At 39.7% G+C, this 19,122-nt stretch overlaps 1 protein-coding gene across 1 annotated transcript in view; it reads right to left on the bottom strand.

Annotated features, from left to right (window-relative positions):
• The window catches only part of NT5DC1 (5'-nucleotidase domain containing 1), a 103,316-nt gene that overhangs the window by 25,179 nt on the left and 59,015 nt on the right, over window positions 1-19,122 (bottom strand). Inside the window, exons 8-9 of the mRNA XM_054393089.1 lie at window positions 15,486-15,660; window positions 13,145-13,242 (exon numbers count right to left, since the gene is read on the bottom strand). Coding sequence (XP_054249064.1) covers window positions 13,145-13,242; window positions 15,486-15,660 — 273 coding nt within the window. The remainder of the gene's footprint in view (window positions 1-13,144; window positions 13,243-15,485; window positions 15,661-19,122) is intronic.

Consider the following 19,122-nt stretch of genomic DNA (forward strand, 5'->3'; position numbering starts at 1 on the left):
GCAAGACCAAAGTGAAAAATTCACTTTGCATTTTCAGCTTCACATAAATCTTCTTAGTTTTTATTGAAATCTGCCCTTACTGCTTTATTGTGCCAAGCAACAGGGTGTGTAGAGACAAGGGTGGAGTTTTGCCTGTTTAGAACAAAATCAGCATTTCCTTTAGGGAAATCAGCAATTAAATTTCTTGAGGAAGTTTTGATTACTGTGTTACAGGTACTGAAAATAACAGCTCACTAGAGATTTAGTAATTTGTTTTCAAATCTGTCAAAGTATTAACTTTATACCTGCCCAGGAATAGTCTGGCTAATGAACAAAGTGTTTCTATTTAAAACATGGAATTGATGAAACACAAGCAAGGCCTTTTTCCCTTGGAAAAGGAAAATCACTTTATAGAAAATGATTTACTTGCAAGTTGTTTTTTAAATGTTTAGTTGTATTTATAACTCAGAAAGGTTCTATTTTGGAAGTGTAAGAGGGACATAAATACAGAATTTATTTTTCCTTGCACATATTTGGTAAGTGGTTTGGGTTTTTTTGTTGGCTATTTTTGTTTGTTTGTTTAAGTTGGGATCTTTGGAGTGGTACGAAATAGCAAGATAAGAAATAATTTCCTTCCCCAGAACAGTCTTATGCTGGACCTCATTGGTTTTGTAAGAAGGCTCCAGAGGAGTTTCCAATCTCCAAACAAATGTCTTCAAATAACCTTACCAATGTTAATACCATATTCATTCTACAGATCCCTAGAGAATTATGGAGACACAGACTTTTCCAGAGAGCATTATAATGCAGGTAAGCAAGAGATGTATGGTAACTGAGAAAGGAAATAATCACTTCAGGAATATGCAGCTCAGTTCAAGCAACTGTCTATAACCTTTCTTACAAGGGTGTGCCTCACATCTGTACAAAAATTTGAGGAGTGGATGGAAGCAGAATATGGAGAGAAGCACAGAAGATGAGGGCCACCAGTCAGTACCGACCTAACATTTCACTTTAGGAAAACATCTCAATTAATTTTCATTATTAAAGTAACACTGAGACACACAAAGCATTCTTCTTTGCACCATGCAGACTGTAATCAGTTTATCCAACACTGAGACACACAAAGAATCCTCTTTGCACTGTGCAGATTGTAATCTCTCAGTTTATCCTAACCCTTTAAGCCTCTCTAAGAGCACCTACTGAAATAAGGCATGTTGGAATTTGCTCTTGGACCATACCCTTCCACACTGAAAACTGACACTGCAGAGTGGTGAGGATAAACTTCCTGCTATTCATTTACTTTGGCCTCAGATATTTAAAAAAAACCCAAAACATGGGCCAAAAAAAAAGAACAAAGTTCCTTAATCCTCATTTACAGAAAGATTAAGATTCCTCCCCCCCAATCTTAGTACTTCAGGTGTAAAATAAATGACATAAACTACAATAGACCATTTGACATAAACTACAATAGACCATTTGATTCTGAACAATATTATCTCCACAAAACAATATATTGACCCAGCTGCCAGGGGCCTTTGTTTTTTATTTCTTCAGTTCCTAAAAGCTAGTATTTCAAAGGGCACCTTAGTTGTGAAGCAGCCATGAGCACGAGTGGTTATTGCACTTATTTGCCTGGAATACAAAATATATATTTTCATTGACTTTTATATGGAAACTATTTATACAGCCAGGTCAAATTATGATTTTTAAGAAAGCCATTTACTATTCCTTATAGAGAAAAAAATATCCCAGACATAAAATATTTGGGACTATACTGTGCACCCTTGCCATGAACAATGTGCACATCAGGGTCCAGCACAGAGCCTTTAGCAGAAGCTGGTACAGAAAGAAAATTGTTTGAAGTTGCGCTGGTGAGTGATTAGGTGGCACTATGCCAAGTTATAGCTAAACAGGAGAATGTAAACCATGAAACCTCCCCAGACCATGGGTGTGCTGTGGTGTGGACCAGCTGGGGCGTAGGATGGCCAAGCTGAGGTCCTTACTAAGAGAAGTGGAGGAGCAGTGAACAGGGATGTCCTTGGGAAGGGTGCTTGAACCTGGGGGCACAGCAGCAAAAAAGCATCCTGCTGAAAGAGTGTTTGGGGAATTATGGTCAGCTGCACGAGGGGAGGACACTGCACCCATGGTTTGGTTTGGGTTAGTCTGGGACAGGGAGTCACCATCTCAGCTGCAGATTTCCTGCCTGACCTTGGGTGCTTCGTATGTAAATAGATGTGTTAGAGCTCCCAGGTACCAGAAGTCCTACAAGTGTAAGTAATACATATTAAAGTTCATGCAGCATTTCAGTACAGTGACAACAGCCACTTCAGTGGCATAGCAGGGCAAAGTGAGATGAAGATGAGAGAGGCAGAACTGGATTTATGTAGGCTGGATAAAAGAACAAATAACTCTGCTGTTGTGTTGCTCAGGCCATGAATGTGGAGATGAGAGACAGTAGGAAAAGTATTTCTGGGGGTCAGAGAAACTAAGAAATACTTTCATGTTTCCATTGTTCTGTGCCTCTTCTGCCCCTTTGCAGCTCCTGTTGATGTAGGGTGTGCACAGTGGGTTCCCCATTAAGCCTTACAACCTGTTGTGGACGGGGAGCAGAAGGGAAGGGACAAGGTGTGTTCATGTGCCAGAAGACAAAGAGGTGACAGCAAGTTCAGTCTTGATGTCTGGGGACAATTTCATGGCCCTGTGGACCACAGTCACAGACGAATTAAAAGGAGAGACAAAGAATCTGAAAGGGTTAGAACAATTGGCAGAGACTTCAGATGGTTTTTAAGATCTGCCATGGGGCCAGGCATGTCAGTAATACCAGCATGAAAAGGAACAAGAAGCTCTGTTCCATTCGATTTGTTGAGATATGTTAAAATGTCATATTTAATAAAGAAAATTAAACACTTTAGGAAATGAATGCTCTAACGAAAAGGAAAAGTTTTGATGTGTGAAACAGTCACTGTAAACCTCAGAACAAAGTAACTGATCTGGAGATGGCAAGGAAAAATGGAAACTATTCTTTTCTGGCAAAGTACGTTAAGTACTCTTTGATGGGAAGACTGACATGAAAGACTTGCAGTAATGAGGGTTTTTTAACAAGTAAAAGAGAAATCATCCCTGTGACACTTCCTACAATACTTTTCCAGTTCCTCACCTGTGCATTTCATGTGGTTTGCAAAACCACTTAAGTGTCTATATGAAAATGCACTTTACATTGTTTCTCAGAACCAAGAGCATTGTGCCAGATCTCTGTACGCAGGAATTTCACAGATAAAATCTCTTGCTACTGTTATTCCAGAAAAAAATAATCATCTCAGAAGGCTCAGCCTTAGTCTGGCAGTATGACAGAGACACCTGGGATCTGTGGACAGTAATAATATATGCAGTGGCTTCACAGCAGATAAGAATCAGGTTAGAATGAATGGGGAGCAGAAGTCCTGGGGTCACCCACTCTACCTAGAAAAACATGCAGCATATTGGAGTTTAAGACGTCTGAAGTCCTTTGTGAATAAAAAGAAAGACTGAAGAACAAAGAGAGTGAGGAAGAAGAACGTATATTACTTTTACCTTCTCCTGAGCTTTCAGCTTGCAAGAAGTAATTCCCTTATGAACATCAGCTGCAGAGGACTTGATACTCATCTAAACAATGCAGTACCCCATGATCACTTGCCAGCCAAGAATCATCCAGCTTTGTGTTCTCTGACCTTCTGCTCCCCTGTATGGGGTGGCAGAGGCAGAGCTGCTCCTGAACTAGGTAACTCCCCCCATGTTCAATAAATCCACCCCTCCTATTTGCTGCAGCTCTCCTCTGCCACTTACCTGTGTGGTTCATAAACATTAGGTAAGCCTTAGTATTATAAAAGCTGGGAAACTGAGGCAGGGATTCACTGTCATATCAAACTGAACCAGATCTCAGCTTTGGTCATGATTCCTCCTCGTATTCTCAGCTCATTTCCAGGGCTTAATAACCAGCTCCTTTCACTCCTTGCTTCCAATAGCTTGTGTCCCTCTGATGCCTGCATGTGCTTTCTGCAAGAGTCAGTTCCATAGACTAATCTTAATAAAAGCCTGACATTTTGGAAGAACACAGGAGGAAAATCTAAAGCTCCTTAATGAAAACCAGCACATACAGATTCATGGAAACTATGCTGAAGGGAAGCTTTCTGCAGTGGTTGCCAGCCCTTGTTCTGCCAGGAATGTACCATACACAACTCTCTCTTTTTCCTCTACTACAAACTGTCTCAAGCCCAGTTTCCAAAATAATTACAAATCAAACCACAAGGTAACTCTTTATGAAGTTCTCTGTCCAGTCATCTACTTCATTTCGAATCCTACAGAAGGAAACAATTACATAGAGAAGAAAGATGAATAAACTTCCCAACTTCTATCACATATTGGTCACACAGATGTCAAAGAATGTGGGGTTTTGTTTTGTTTTGATTTTTCTTGCGAAGTCATATGGGTAAGTCCCTATGACATAGTTAATCTTTCTTTCTTTCTTCCAGAAATTTCCTATGGATTTTGTTAGCTGTTTAAGAACTGTAATGTAGCATTAGATCTCACAGGTTTGCACTGAATCTTAGTGGAGTGGTAAAGATTACAAACTGGTACTGATCCATCCTGCAGGCAGCCAGACCTCAAAGGAGCAGACCTCTACAGATCACAGAACAAATAATAGAATAGCTTAGGTTGGAAAGGACCTTACAGATCATCTACTCCAGCCTCCCTGCCATGGGCAGGGATGCCTCTCCACTAGACTCAGCTGCTCAACGTCTCATCCAGTCTGGCCTCCTACTTCACAGCCTTCTACTCAACAGATTGCCTAGTTCTATTCAGCTGTGAAAATACTGGTGATTAGAGACTTTTGGGATGCCCTACATTATCTCCAGTAGGTCCTCCAGCAGCTTAGTCTGAGCTGGGAAGGCACAGATCTTCCACAGGTACTGTGCAACTTCTTCAGGACCTGTATTTGGCTTCTTTGGGGCTCTCAATTAGCACTGGAGCCTAAAATTAGGCAATGAGTGCACCATTGCTAGGATTCAGTAATGTAAAGGCTCTACAATAGGAAGCAAACCCACTGCAAATTGGAGCACTGAGTCAGTGAGGACAGTGTATTTATTCCATAAAGCACAGAAGAGCTGTGCAGCCCTTCACTGACTGTGTTGCTTGTGAGGGGGATCAGCAAATGATAGACAGCCAGACTAGGTGCTGTAAATTGTGGTTTCTGTATCCACTCTGGTACTTATTTACTTCAGAATAGACCTCTGAGATTTTTGATGTATGGCATCCCTCTCAGAGTGTAGTTGTGTGTCAGTTTTTGTTTAAGGGAAAGGCTTACAACTCAGTGGAAAAATTAATGTCTGAAAACTATCCATTTCTCTGATACAGGTTTGGCAAGAAGAGAAGCAAGGTTTTGAATTAAGCTACCAAGGGTGTAACATCCTATTTATAAACAGCAGTTGAGTCTGGCAATGACCTGCATGAGTTAATAAGCCTTCCAGTGGAACCTTTATTATTCCATGGATGAAATACAATGTATCTGTTTAACCATCTTACACTAAAAATACACAAGACAGATCAAAAGGAAATATGCATTATCCTAATGCCAGAACAGCTGCTGACTGGTGCATGGTTTGTTTCCCCAGTGTTCCTTTCAGATTTTTAGGCTTTCCAATTAGGTCTTCCTTCCAAGTCATGTGTGGACACTCTTAGGAAACAAAATGAAAGTGAAAAGAAATATTTCATATTACCAAAAACAGTACTAAAAAAAATAAAAAACAACCAAACCCTTCTAGTCTGGAATTGTGGATATTGAATCATCTGTATAAATAATGGCTACACATTCTCCAGGTATTAGGTTATACAAGTGTGAGCTCCCATGTATGCAGAGCAAAGGAGCCACAATCTACTTGACCAGTAAGACTACATCTTAATGATCTCTTCAGTGGATCAAACTGAGTTTACACAGCCCTCAGATGCAATTGTTCAGCCAACCCTTTCAGCTTTCCAGTATTTCTATGGAAGTTTAAACTCAAGAACTGAAGGCATTATTTCAGAACAAACAAAACTTTGTAAAGGGCTAAAAGGATCTTCACAGTCATGACTTCCATGGAGTCCTTATGCAAACTTATCACTGGTCCTGGGTTAGGACATTAGAAAGCTTAGTTTGTGCAGATTTTTGTCAGAGGTATGATTATGGGTAAGTCATTCAATCTCTCACTTCCTTGGCTCTACTAGAAAATCCAGTGCTTCTCCTTTTCTGCTATTTGTTTATCTGGTCTGCCTGTGGGCTTCTTGAAGACAGAGGCTGACTCTTACTATATGCTTGCACAATCCCTTAAAGATTTGGGGTTTGAGTTTTATCCAGACCTTCATTGTAACATAATGTAATCAATAACTTGGATTTTGCAGTCGTGTGTGTTAGTTACTGGAACTCCTTTTGAAAATGAAAATACACTTTCCATACACGAGGGATTCTGGGTTTGGAGTACTTGGAAATTATGCTAAATGTGTTTTCCAGATTTAACAAAAGGAATACTGTTGATAATGTGCTTTTGAAAGCAGTAGCTTTAGATCTCTTTGAAGCAGCTTTCTGCATCATTCTTATCAGCTTTGTGCCAAACATGGTGTTTAATATCAAAGGTAATCAGCTGAAGCAACCCCTGCTGTCTTTATGCAGAAACACATTGCAGTATTTTTCACTGTTTTGATTTTTGGATGAATAAGTTCTTATCCCTTTTATCCTCTGAAGTACTTTGAACACTATGCAAACATATAAAGAAACTGGCATGATGCATTTGCTTGATTTTTTTCTTTTAAAGAAAGATGGGCATTGGAGAATGCATCCACAGTTCAGCATTCATCTTGATACTCAGAAACAAAGAGGTGCTAGACTTCAAAGGCTAGTTCTTTTTCTTTTTTTTTTTTGGTAATAAACAAGGAGTTGTTTCAGTGAAAATAATGGGGCCTGTCTTCCTATGAAGTTGTGTCCTGAAACTGGATTCACCAAGTGTCTAAGAGGGTGCATGTCTAAGAGCTACTGGATGCTCTTCCAGTAGCTGAGTAGTCAGGCTCTCCTGGATGGACACACTGGTATCTACTCAGGGGTAAGCTTACACCCCAGCTGGCAGAGACAGACCCATTGTTTCCTCTCCAGCCTGCAGTATCTCCCTGCTAGGCCAGACTCAAACCATGGATGTGGCTGAAATTCCATTACTGCCAGTGGTTTCAGAGGGAGATGGGCAGACATTCTTCCTCTCATATGCCACATGATTGCATAAGCCTCCATGTTTAGGAGAGCAGACTAAGTGTTGAAAAATTAGCCTGTGACCTGCTCCTCTGGCTATTATGGTTAGTCTTTCCATCAGCACAAGCTGCTCAAGAAGCAGCACCCAACTTCATTTCCAGTGGCCATCTTGGCTGATAAGCAGGTACATCCCATGCCAGTTTGGAGGGGCTGCCAGCTGAAATCCCAGCATTTGGCCCATGCTCCAGATTTACAGTGAACTGCCATAGTCAGGCCAGGACTGTGCCCTCCTGGTAGAAACAGACACCAAGCTCGGCCACTCAACCTCTAGCTTCTGATGTGCTGCCAAATGCCCAAGTGAGACCTGCCCTTAATGAGAATATATATAAATGATGCAATGACAATCTGGCCTCAAAATACTTCTGAGACAAATACCAGTAAAGCCTATTCCAAAAATCCCCAGAACAAAAATAACCTGCTCCAGTCCTCCTCCTAGGAGGTGATCCAGTTGCCAAGAAGGGTGTACTGTAAAGGAGAGTTATTCCTTGGCTACCACACAGTCTAACTACTAGAGAGTGGCAGAAATTACATCAGTTTGACTATGTCACTGTGAGTGGACACATGTCCCATCAGTGCAAACTGCAGAGCGGCCCCTTGCATCATTTAACAAAAGGGTTATAAATGATCTACTGCCAATTAGTAAGAAAATGGTATTTCCTCCATTTCTAGTTTGTTATCCTTGCAATGAACCAAAATGTTCAACCCCCCTTGCTTTTATGAGGTAATGACCATCAGCAAGTTCTCCATGGAACAACAATGTGCCTTTGTGGTCAAGAGAGCCAATGGGATCCTGGGATGCATCAAGAAAGGTGTGTCCAGCAGGTCTAGGGAAGTTCTTCTGCCTCTCTACTCTGCCCTGGTGAGACCTCACCTGGAATACTGTGTCCAGTTTTGGGCTCCCCAGTTCAAGAGAGACAGAGACCTGCTGGAGAGAATCCAATGGAGAGCCATGAGGATGATTAGGGGACTTGAGCATCTCCCCTATGAAGAGAGACTGAGAGCCCTGGGGCTGTTTAGTCTGGAGAAGAGAAGACTGAGAGGGGATCTGATCAATGTCTATCAACAGCTGAGGGGTGGGTGTCAAGTGGAGGGGGCCAGGCTCTTTTGGGTGGTTCACAGTGATAAGACAAGGAACAATTGGTCAAACTTGAACATAGAAGATTTCACCTCAACATGAGGAGAAACTTCTTTACAGTGAGGGTGACAGAGCCCTGGAACAGGCTGCCCAGGGGGGTTGTGGAGTCTCCTGCTCTGGAGATTTTAAAACCCCACCTGGATGCGTTCCTGTGCAGACTACTCTAAAGTGATCCTGCTCTGGCAGGGGGGTTGGACCTGATGATCTCTTGAGGTCCCTTCCAGCCCCTGATATACTGTGAGACTGTGATATATGATAGCAAGGACTTTGAGAACTACCAGAAAAAATGAAGCTTTATGCCAACATCTTGCTATTATCTGTCAAAAATGCGTTGTGCATGTGTGTGACTTTAACAATCTGCTCTGCAAAAGGATAACAGGATGTGCTGGGCCAACTTTATTTTGCCTTTTGCAGCTATTTCAAATGCTTCCATGTAGGCCACCATAGTGAACATGTGAAAAACAAAATCCAGGCTGTTGTTGTCAGCTAAGACTATGTTTATCAAACATGAAATAAAACATAACGGTTAGAAAAGAGGTCTTTAACTACAGTCTCCCATTTTACCTATCCCATGGCTTAATTACAAACATTAATGACATGACAGGAAATGATGACCTCTATTCTGAAATGATTTCCAAACTTTTCCTTGCAAATTACACACAGGTGCTATCTAGCAAACTTTAAGAAGATTAATTGGTAAGCCTCTTTGATTACAAGGTAACATAGGCTGGTCTTTTAACATTTGTCTAGAGCATGTAAATAATATTGAGAAACCAGAAGTCCCTGTGACAGCTGTTTACACTGCCAGAAAAAAATCCATTGGGTAGCTGATATCTGTGCAAAAGCAGTACATGGAGTGGAATTGTTTCAGATTGAGGTCATTTAAACAAAGGATGCTGGCCAAGGAGAATGACTTTGTAGGTTTTTGAAAACACCCTCTGAGATTCTTCAGTGGAAGATGAATTGGTGCATGAAAACAAACCCTGTTAGATGAGATTAAATTTGTGGGTATGTGTGTCCCACTGTCAGCACTACTCTACCCTAGACTGCCTTTTGGAAAGTGGAACTGGGCAGTGACCATGCTGCCAAAGAGGGTGTCAGCTGAAGAAGCCATCTTCCATAACTCTTATGAGTTTTCATAATAAAAAATCAAAATGGTCAGGTTCTATTACTGAATAGCAATATCTTTCTGTATCATCAAGTGTACCCATTAGGTCCTTAAAAGGAAACTCCTTCCTCCAGAAATGATGGGGAAAATGAAAATCTCTAAGCCATGATAAGAGTAAGAAATTACTGTGCTGTTGCATCTGTGATGAACTAAAGGCTAAATCTAAAACTATTTTTACACTTAAGTTTGAATCTACATTTAAATATGAAATTCTGATGATCTGAAACCAGACAAGATTGGTAAAAAGAATTGATTGGAACAACTAAAATAGGCAGGAAGAGTAGAAAAACTCTCTTGAGTTTAACCTCTCAGGCTCATGGAAAAGAAAAGAAAAACACATTTTTTTTTTTCTTATCAAAACAGCCTTCACTGTGGAGGTAACAACTGAGATACCTCTTACATGGCAATTACAGCAACTGAGCTATACTCTAGACTCAATTTATCGTGTTTTGGTTGCACATTCAATCAGAATTTTCTAGAGATAGTATCTGAGTTCTTCAACTGAGTGAACAATGAAAGGCTCCTTAAATTACATATTCCCTTGTAAAGGTCTGATATGATCTGTTTCAAAATGTCCACATTTTTAATAGATATTCTACAGTTTTACCAAAGGTCTTTAAAATATTTACTGGGTAGGATTTTGGTATTCTTCTGCTGGCAAAGACAGAAGTCTCAAATAAAAACAATGACCTAAAAAGAAGCAACATGGCTTATACAAATGGAAAACGAAGGTACCCACTTCCCAGTCTTAGAATATAAGTGAATAAAAACTGCTATATAGCCTCATCACTGGTTTTCCACCCAGTTCTTTGGCAACAGTCATGCCCAGATGTCACAGAAGATGGCAGAAGAAAACTTAACCAGCAGACATGGGACCACCTCCTCCTCCTGAAGCCTTGCAGCCCCTACTAACCGAAGACAGTCTTCAGCCCAGAAGTCAGTCATTTTATATCCTGTCTCCTTATTTTCTTTTCTAACTGGTCCTTTTGGTTTATAGCATTTTCCTGTATTTTTAAAAAGGCTACAGGAGAACGACTGAGGGAAGAAAAAAGTTTCTGCAGCGAGTTGTTAAATGGCAGTTACCAGAGAATCGTAAAAAAATTGGAGGACTGAAAGAGTTTCCTGAACTGGGGGCTGCATCACACAGCAGAGGAACCATAAGCTGGACAGAAATTCAAGTGCAGGAATAAGGAATTCAGCCTGGAAGTGCAATTGGAAGTGGGCTCTGGAAACCTGAGATTCTCTGTAGGAGAAGGACAGTGATTTGTTTCTGTAGGCATTGGATAAGGGCACAGGATCTCAAAGAAATAAAGCCTCCACTGGCACTCCATGTATAGGATTGTTGTAAGGTTGTACATATATGGACACATATATGTGAATATGTACCATGCATTTTTCAGTGTGCATTGCACATTTTCATATAATCAAAGAAAGGATAAAAAATAAATCAAAACCAGACTGTTCCTGAGCTGGAAGGAAAAGATATAGAGGTTTTTTTTAGACCCAAATGAAAATACCCTGTGCAGAGAGACTTACAGAAAACTTTCAGGGGATATAGAGTTATCTTTAGCATTTCTTTTTGCATTTTAATTCTGCATAATGAACTGTCTTCCCCTGTATATGCAGTGACTGGGTGAAACTATCAGTTGTCTACCCCAGATCTATAGATTTGGTGTGAGGAACACAGAGGGAGAGCAGTAAAAGATACCTTATAAAAAAAATATATTATTATTTTGGACATTTTCTCATATAATTGCTCCTGGTTTATGTTTTAAACTTTGTGCAGTCTTGAACAAGCTCTTCAATGCTTCCAAACACGTCTTTAAATACCTCTCCCATATGCATGGTTCTTTGATTTGAATGTTCTGGTTGATCTTTTAGAAGAAACCAAGTTACTTTCAGGCAAGTACAAATATATTACAAAAAATCCACTCACAGGTTAGCAGTTTCAGCAAACTGTTTCTCTGCCATTTGTGCCCCTTGTTTACTTAGATAGTGAGGTCTCCAGAAACAAATCCTGCATCTTATTCTGCATTAACAAGGCTTCCCTGTAATGATTGATCAGCCCTCACTTGGAATCTCTTTGCAATGTCAAATACAAAGGCAGTGAGAAGACTCCAGGGAATGCTGTTCCTGTCTGAACACGAGAAAGAAACAGCTTCATGAAAATTGGTACTTACAGTCTAATAAGGTGATTAAGCTAATGCTAGACAATATTCTCAATAGAGACAGTAATTTCAAGTCTTCTCTCTCTGTTCAGCTCTTGTTTGCAAAAAAAAAAAAAAAAAAAAAAAGAAAAAAAAAAAAAAGAAATCCTTGTAAAAATATCTTGGGAGCTTTTTGGCTGTCTATTAAATTTACTGTTAACTGGCCAACAGGTTCAAAAGTTGCTGGCTGGATTTCTGACAGAGGGACACAGCAGGATTTCCTTAGGAAGTCAGGCTTCATCAGATTGTTGGAAAAAATATCCAAAGTGAGTTGCATTTTATTTTCAATTTGCATTCTAACAAATGAAACAAAATGCTTACAGAATTCATTATATGAAACTGAGTAAAATGCTTACAGAACTGAACTTTTTTCACCCTTTAAATTTTCACACCCCCTTCCCAACTTTCATATAAATAGTTTCAATTTCCCTTCTGAGCTTATTTTTTCACAATTTGCCAACTTGGCAGTTTCCTATTTAAACTAATCCTTTAAAAATCACATGTAAGACCCTTCTTACTTATGTAAGTAGGTGAAACATTAAAATGCATTTTTAATACACATTTTTGTTGCTTAAATTTGAGTTTTACTGTAAAAGTTCCACAGGTAAAATTCCGTCTGGTCTGGAACAGCTGTCATAAAATACTAAAATACAGTTTAATCTATGCTGACTTATGCTATCTTGGATGTAAGACTGATTTTCAGGTGACACTTAATCATAAAAGTGTTTACCAAAATATGGGAAAATTAACTGTCTTCAGCCATTTTATTGATGTTTGAAGTTCAGTATCTTTTGATATAATCTTAATTACCTATCAGACAACATTGCCAACTGTTTCAGACTGCTTTAATTAAATTAAATGAGTACAGGGGCACTTCCTTTTTACCTACTCTGTATTTTTTTAGCCAAAATACACATTTAACACCCTTGGATTTCCATCAGAACCATTTCCTTCAGCCCTGCAATTTTATTTGCACTGTTCTTTGAATTTCCTTTAAATTTTTGAAATATTCCTGCCAAGTTTTTTTTTTTTTCCCCAGAAAGCCATTTCATTTTCTGTGGCTGACCTTGTCACCACAATAAAGAAAAGCATTCTTCTTTTCTTCCTATCTGAGCCCGAATGCCATTTTTAATTACTGACACAGCTCTTCTTTTTCATTGTTCTTAATCACAGAATCAATCTCTCAGTGCTCCTCAGTTTTAAGAGAATTTCTTACTAATATCTCTGGAAGAGTCTTGCAGCCCCATTGCTAAATTTGCAAAATATGTTGTCCAGTCCTCTTAACTTTTAAATTTGTTTCTGGAGAGTGGTAAGCAGATGAGAAGGGAGTCACAACTACAACTTACCAAGAGTTCGGAAAGGTCTTTGGTTTGGGGTATGGGAGAAGAATCCAGGTTTTAAAGCATTTGTGATCACAACATCAAAATACTCTTCAAAATCATTCCTAAAGGATAAAGGAAACCAAATTAGTTAAACTAATTAATTTGTTAAAATGATACTAAATACTCTTGAAGACTTTTAGTTTCTTTATTTTTTCCTTTTATTTTTCTTTCTTTGCTCTTTTTTTTCTTTTCTTTTTTTTTCTCTTTTTTCTTTTCTTTCCTTTCCTTTTCTTTTTTTTTCTTTTCTTTTTTCTTTTCTTTTCCTTTTTTCTTTTTTCTCTTCTCCTCCTCCCTCTCCTCTCCTCTCCTCTCCTCTCCTCTCCTCTCCTCTCCTCTCCTCTCCTCTCCTCTCCTCTCCTCTCCTCTCCTCTCCTCTCCTCTCCTCTCCTCTCCTCTCCTCTCCTCTCCTCTCCTCTCCTCTCCTCTCCTCTCCTCTCCCTCTCCCTCTCCCTCTCCCTCTCCCTCTCCTCTAGTCTCTCATTTTCAGGAAAAAGAACACTTCAGTAATGTCTAATGGACAGTAGAGTACTCAGTTCTCCAGATGTCTTGGAAGCATTGTATGAGTCATTGGAAAACATGATTGTAATAAATACTGTAGAAAATCCTACATTTATGTGGCATGGGAGAATGATCCAGTGTCCTTCTAGCAGAACATCTCTTTTCTGTCTTTTGCAAGGCAACTGATCCTCTCTGCTACCCTGCTTACTGTCTTCCAACAGGAAGTCTAAAGCTGCCCTAAGCTATTTAAACATTATTCAGCCAGGAAAAGAAAGTAAAGAGTCATTGTACGTGGCCAAGAATTCACCTTCATACCAAATTTTCATTCAGAAAACAATTAGGGCAGATCTACACAAAAGAGTTAATTTGCAGGCATCTCACTCATAAGGAGAACTGTTTTTTCAGTGAGGAGGTAGATTTTCCACTCAAATGAGGAAGTATAATGGGCACACAAGGCAGTGAAAGCATTTAGCATTCAGACCAGTGAGTACAAAAGAGAAGTGATAGTGGCAGGACTGGTTTTGGAAGGTAGCTCTGTTTTTCACTGTACTGCTGGGTTTCTCACTGTCTTGCTGTACTCACTGTGCTGTTCCCAGGCTTATCCAGATAGCCAAGGGTGGCTCACATTGTACCACTTTGTTTCTTTGTTTCGCTTATGAAACAGAGCCACAAGGATGCTTAGGGGACTTGAGCATTTCCCTTATGAAGAGAGACTGAGAGCCCTGGGTCTGTTTAGTCTGGAGAAGAGAAGACTGAGAGGGGATCTGATCAATGTCTATCAACAGCTGAGGGGTGGGTGTCAAGTGGAGGGGGCCAGGCTCTTTTGGGTGGTTCACAGTGATAAGACAAGGAGCAATGGGTTCAAACTTGAACAGAGAAGATTTCAGCTCAACATGAGGAGAAACTTCTTTGCAGTGAGGGTGACAGAGCCCTGGAACAGGCTGCCCAGGGGGGTTGTGGAGTCTCCTTCTCTGAAGACTTTCCAAACCCACCTGGATGCATTCCTGTGTGGATTACCCTAACTGATCCTGCTCTGGCAGGGGGTTGGACCTGATGATCTCTTGAGGTCCCTTCCAACCTCTGATATACTGTGATAATGTGATAGCCTCACCATGTCACTCACCCAGCTATTTGCACCACTGATTAAATGCTACCTAAGGGTGTAAGTGATGGTTCTGCTGGATTTCAGTGAATTTAACTTGATCAGCTGAAAACAGTTAACTGTGATCAGCAACTACAATCCCAATCAGTTACCAAGTACAATGAAATACCTGCTTTATCTTGTCTGTTGTGATCTGCAGATGCACATTGCTAATGCACAACCATTTCTGGGAAATCACCACTAAGAAGAAATATTTGTAAGCTTTCCATTTACTGCAAGGAGATGAAATATTACTACGCTCGCACTCACCACCAGGAGAGCTCAGAAAGGAAGTGGCTTGAGCAAGACAGTCTAGCAAAAACTTGTGATAAAATTTGGATTCAGATGATGTATTCAGTGTTGGCTTGACAGATATTCCATATCACCTTCAATCTCATTGTGATGCCCAGAAAAGATGCAGAATGTAAGTGTGCTGTGGGTCTGACACAGTTCACACCTCATAGATGGACTACTTCACTTCAAAAGTAGTGGATAGTCCACCTCATAGATGGATTACTTCACTACTCTGCTAGAGAGACGCCCACCAGAAACTTCAGATCCAAGTAATTCACTACACAGAAAGAAACTCCAATTAACTTCCATACAGTTCAGGCTTATCTCCAGTTGCTACCAGCAGATAGAATTTGGAAGGGACACTGCACTTACCCAATAATATGTTCACACAGGAGTCTACAATAATCACTGTGAGAACTAGTAATTAAGAGCAGAATCTTCCCAGCACTCTTCAGTTGCTTCAGCCACTTTTTTACAGACTCAGGACATCGTTGTAAATATTTGTCTGGATGATTTTTCACTTCTGGGAAATACATCCCACAGTCTTCTAAAAAATTAAAACATAATTATGCATTATCCAACCCTGCTCACAAGCCACTTAATCCACACAACAAATACCCTTTTATGTGCAAACAATGCCATTTTAAAAAGGCAAAGCAAAGTTTTAAAGTTTTCTCTGGGTTGTAACTTGATATAAACCAAAAAAACCCCAATCATACCAAGAGGATACGTTGTAGTGTCAGTAAGTTTGTCTTTTATTATGGAATTCTCACTTATTTTGTTTGATGTCATTTTAGTCATAAGAACACAAAGCAGAAATTGCTGATTGTGGTCTTACGCAGAAGATAATTACTTCCTGTTGCCTTTGCTCAATTTCTGGGTACTCATTTTGTGATTTGAAAATGAGTTTAACACTTAGAACACGGCAAGGAACTGAAATTCCCAGGAACATCTGTTCACTCACTTCTGATGCTTTATGTTAGCATTGTCTGATCAGTAACATCCTTTTAAATATTTTTGCATTTTTCACAGCTAGCACTTTATCTATGAAATGTTGATAAAACAGATGGCACAAATGTGTGGAATATCAGGAACAGTTGCAGGTGTGCAGAATATTAGGAACAGTTGCAAAGAAAACCCCAGTCCCAATTCCAGCTTCAATCATGCTCTTTGTTTTGCCAAGAATAACAGCAAGAGAATTTTGCAAATACACTTTGAATATAAGATTTTATAAAGTGTGCAATAACACTAAGTTGGTGGTAAAAGTTACCTATTCATTAAAATCACAAATATTTACCTCACTATAACCCACTGCTGCTTTACCAAGACATTAAATTAACATTAGACTTTTTTTTTTTTTTTGGTAAATAATTCCTAAAATTTAGGAATATAAATTTCCTCTGTGCTCAAACCCTCTAGAATAGAAAATGTTAATCCAGTTAAAGGTCTAAAAAGAAATAATAATAATTCTTTTATCATGAGGGTGGTGAAACACTGGAACAGGTTGTCCACAGAGATGGTGGAAGCCCTGTCCCTGGAAACATTCTAGGTGAGGCTGGACAGGACTCTGAGCAACCTGCTCTGGCTAAAGATGTCCCTGCTTGATGCAGGGGGTTGGACTGGATGACCTGTAAAGGTTCCTTCTAACTCAAACTGTTCAAGTTATAGAGACAGAAATGATACCAAATATTTGACTCTCAGTCTGTGTTATACTATAATGAACATCATCATAGGAGATTATTTTTCTTGCAGCATTTGTTCTATATGCAACTGCCTGTGGTCAACTTTGCTGAATGATTTAATAAATCCCAGACATTACTTAGCCTTCTGGTATGTGAGTAATGCTATTCTCCAGTTTGAAAAAACTAAGACTTAAACCACTTGAACTTTAGCTACTTAGTGAACATATATGTTTGAAACAGTAGGATCAATGAAAGACTGAAAGATGCTGGGTGCTAAAGGTAACACCATTTCAGAAATTACACATTCAAACATCTACAGATGGCAGGGGAAAAAAAGTGTCCCCTCCAAAAAGTTTGGAATTGGCTGTTATCACTGCAGCTAGAGAGGAGGCAAATAAGACATACTCTGTGCTGTGACTTGACAGATTTCTTCCCCAAAGCTACAGAGTGGAAGACTGAGAGGGGATCTGATCAGTGTCTATCAATATCTGAGGGGTGGGTGTCAAGTGGAGGGGGCCAGGCTCTTTTGGGTGGTACACAGTGATAGGACAAGGAACAAAGGGTTCAAACTAGAACATAGAAGATTTCATCTCAGCATGAGGAGAAACTTCTTTACAGTGAGGGTGACAGAGCACTGGAACAGGCTGCCCAGAGGGGTTGTGGAGTCTCCTTCTCTGGAGATTTTCAAACCCCACCTGGATGCATTCCTGTGTGGACTACCCTAAGTGATCCTGCTCTGGCAGGGGGTTGGACCTGATGATCTCTTGAGGTCCCTTCCAACCTCTGATATACTGTGAGACTGTATCTCAGAAAACAAAATCTTCCAACTCATAACTAGGTTACTATTCCAGTTCTTCACTGTATTTAGGTCAGACTGTATAAGAACCTGCATCAGGGAGAAATCAGCATGTTCCTACAGCCAGCATGACAGGATGCCATGATGTTTGCCTTGAGACCTAGCCAAGACCCATGATTTTTTTTTTTTTAATTAAACAAAAGAGATTTATGAAAGTTGCTTTCCTGCAGTGCTTTCTGTGTGAATATAGTCTGGGATGAGCAACACAGATTTTAGGAGCAGAAACTGCACTATTTTTTTCTGGTATTACCATAAGTCATTGCATTTCCTATGCTGTACTATGACAATTTGTTGTTTTGGAAATTGCACAATGTTACATTAGCACAACCTTAGGTGTTAGGTAATAGGTTGGACTTGATGATCTCAAAGGTCTTTTCCAACCTAGTTAATTCTGTGATTATCTCTTACAGGTTCAAATAATTGAAAGAAAGATGGCAAAGTTAATTTGCATATACAGGGATCTACATATATCTCTACTTAAGGTAAAAAGATCTGTTTATAGGAACTTTACTCTTGGACACTGTTTTTCTTTCCTCATTAAATGCCTGCCACCCTTTGTTGACCATTTTTTAGATGTGCATCTAATTTAAAGACTGTGTAAATTTAATCAATGCTGTCCTCTTTGTCCATACTCTGTGGAGTTTCTGCTATGTGATAAACCTGTGATATTTGACCTTTGAGTTACATCTGTACTGGAAAAGATCAGCAGCTGTGGATTCAACATACGAGCTGAAAGAAAGTCTTTGGATTTCTATCCAGACTCTGAAGCCCAGCTGTTAATTGCAGACAAGCTAATGAATTGATTCTTGACACTGGGATCTGAAGTTCACCTCTGGGCTGTTTGCCATATCAGGCAGATGGAACTTAGAAGAAGCCTCATTAAAACATACTCTACTATAATTAAACCAACATGGCTCAGGAAAGTGAAGTTTAACTTAACTCCTAACATCCCATTGCAGCTGATGAAGGTAGTTGGGTTAAATATAAACTCATACCTATAAAGGAATTTAACTACCAAAGCCAGCAAGATTCTGTTGAAAGCCAAATAAAGCAGCAGCTAAAATCCTTGCTCATTATCCAGGGGCAAGAACCAGTTTTGAAGAGGGAGGACAGCAGAGCTACAGACACCTAGAAAAGAGCTGTGCAACTCTGAACATGAGATGGAGAAACAGCATCATGTTGAACCTTCACAATCAAATGGAATGACTTGACAGTGAGAAATGAAACGTTTTTTTCCACGGCTATACTAAAGCAGGAAAAACATGAAAATAATATGAAAACTCTCTTGAGCAAAGCGTCAGAAAAAAACCTGATTTTGCCAAGGCCAACAGAGGAAAGGAGAAAGTGAGCTTATGGTACAAGGAATGGTTTTATGCAACTGTCACAGAGCTCTGTTCTTGAGAAACAAAAGAGTCATTCTTCAGAGAAATACCATTCTTGAGAAATAAAAAATGTCTCTAGCTTGCAGTAC

The sequence above is a fragment of the Indicator indicator genome, chromosome 27 (assembly GCF_027791375.1).
Source record: "Indicator indicator isolate 239-I01 chromosome 27, UM_Iind_1.1, whole genome shotgun sequence".
Taxonomy (NCBI): domain Eukaryota; kingdom Metazoa; phylum Chordata; class Aves; order Piciformes; family Indicatoridae; genus Indicator; species Indicator indicator.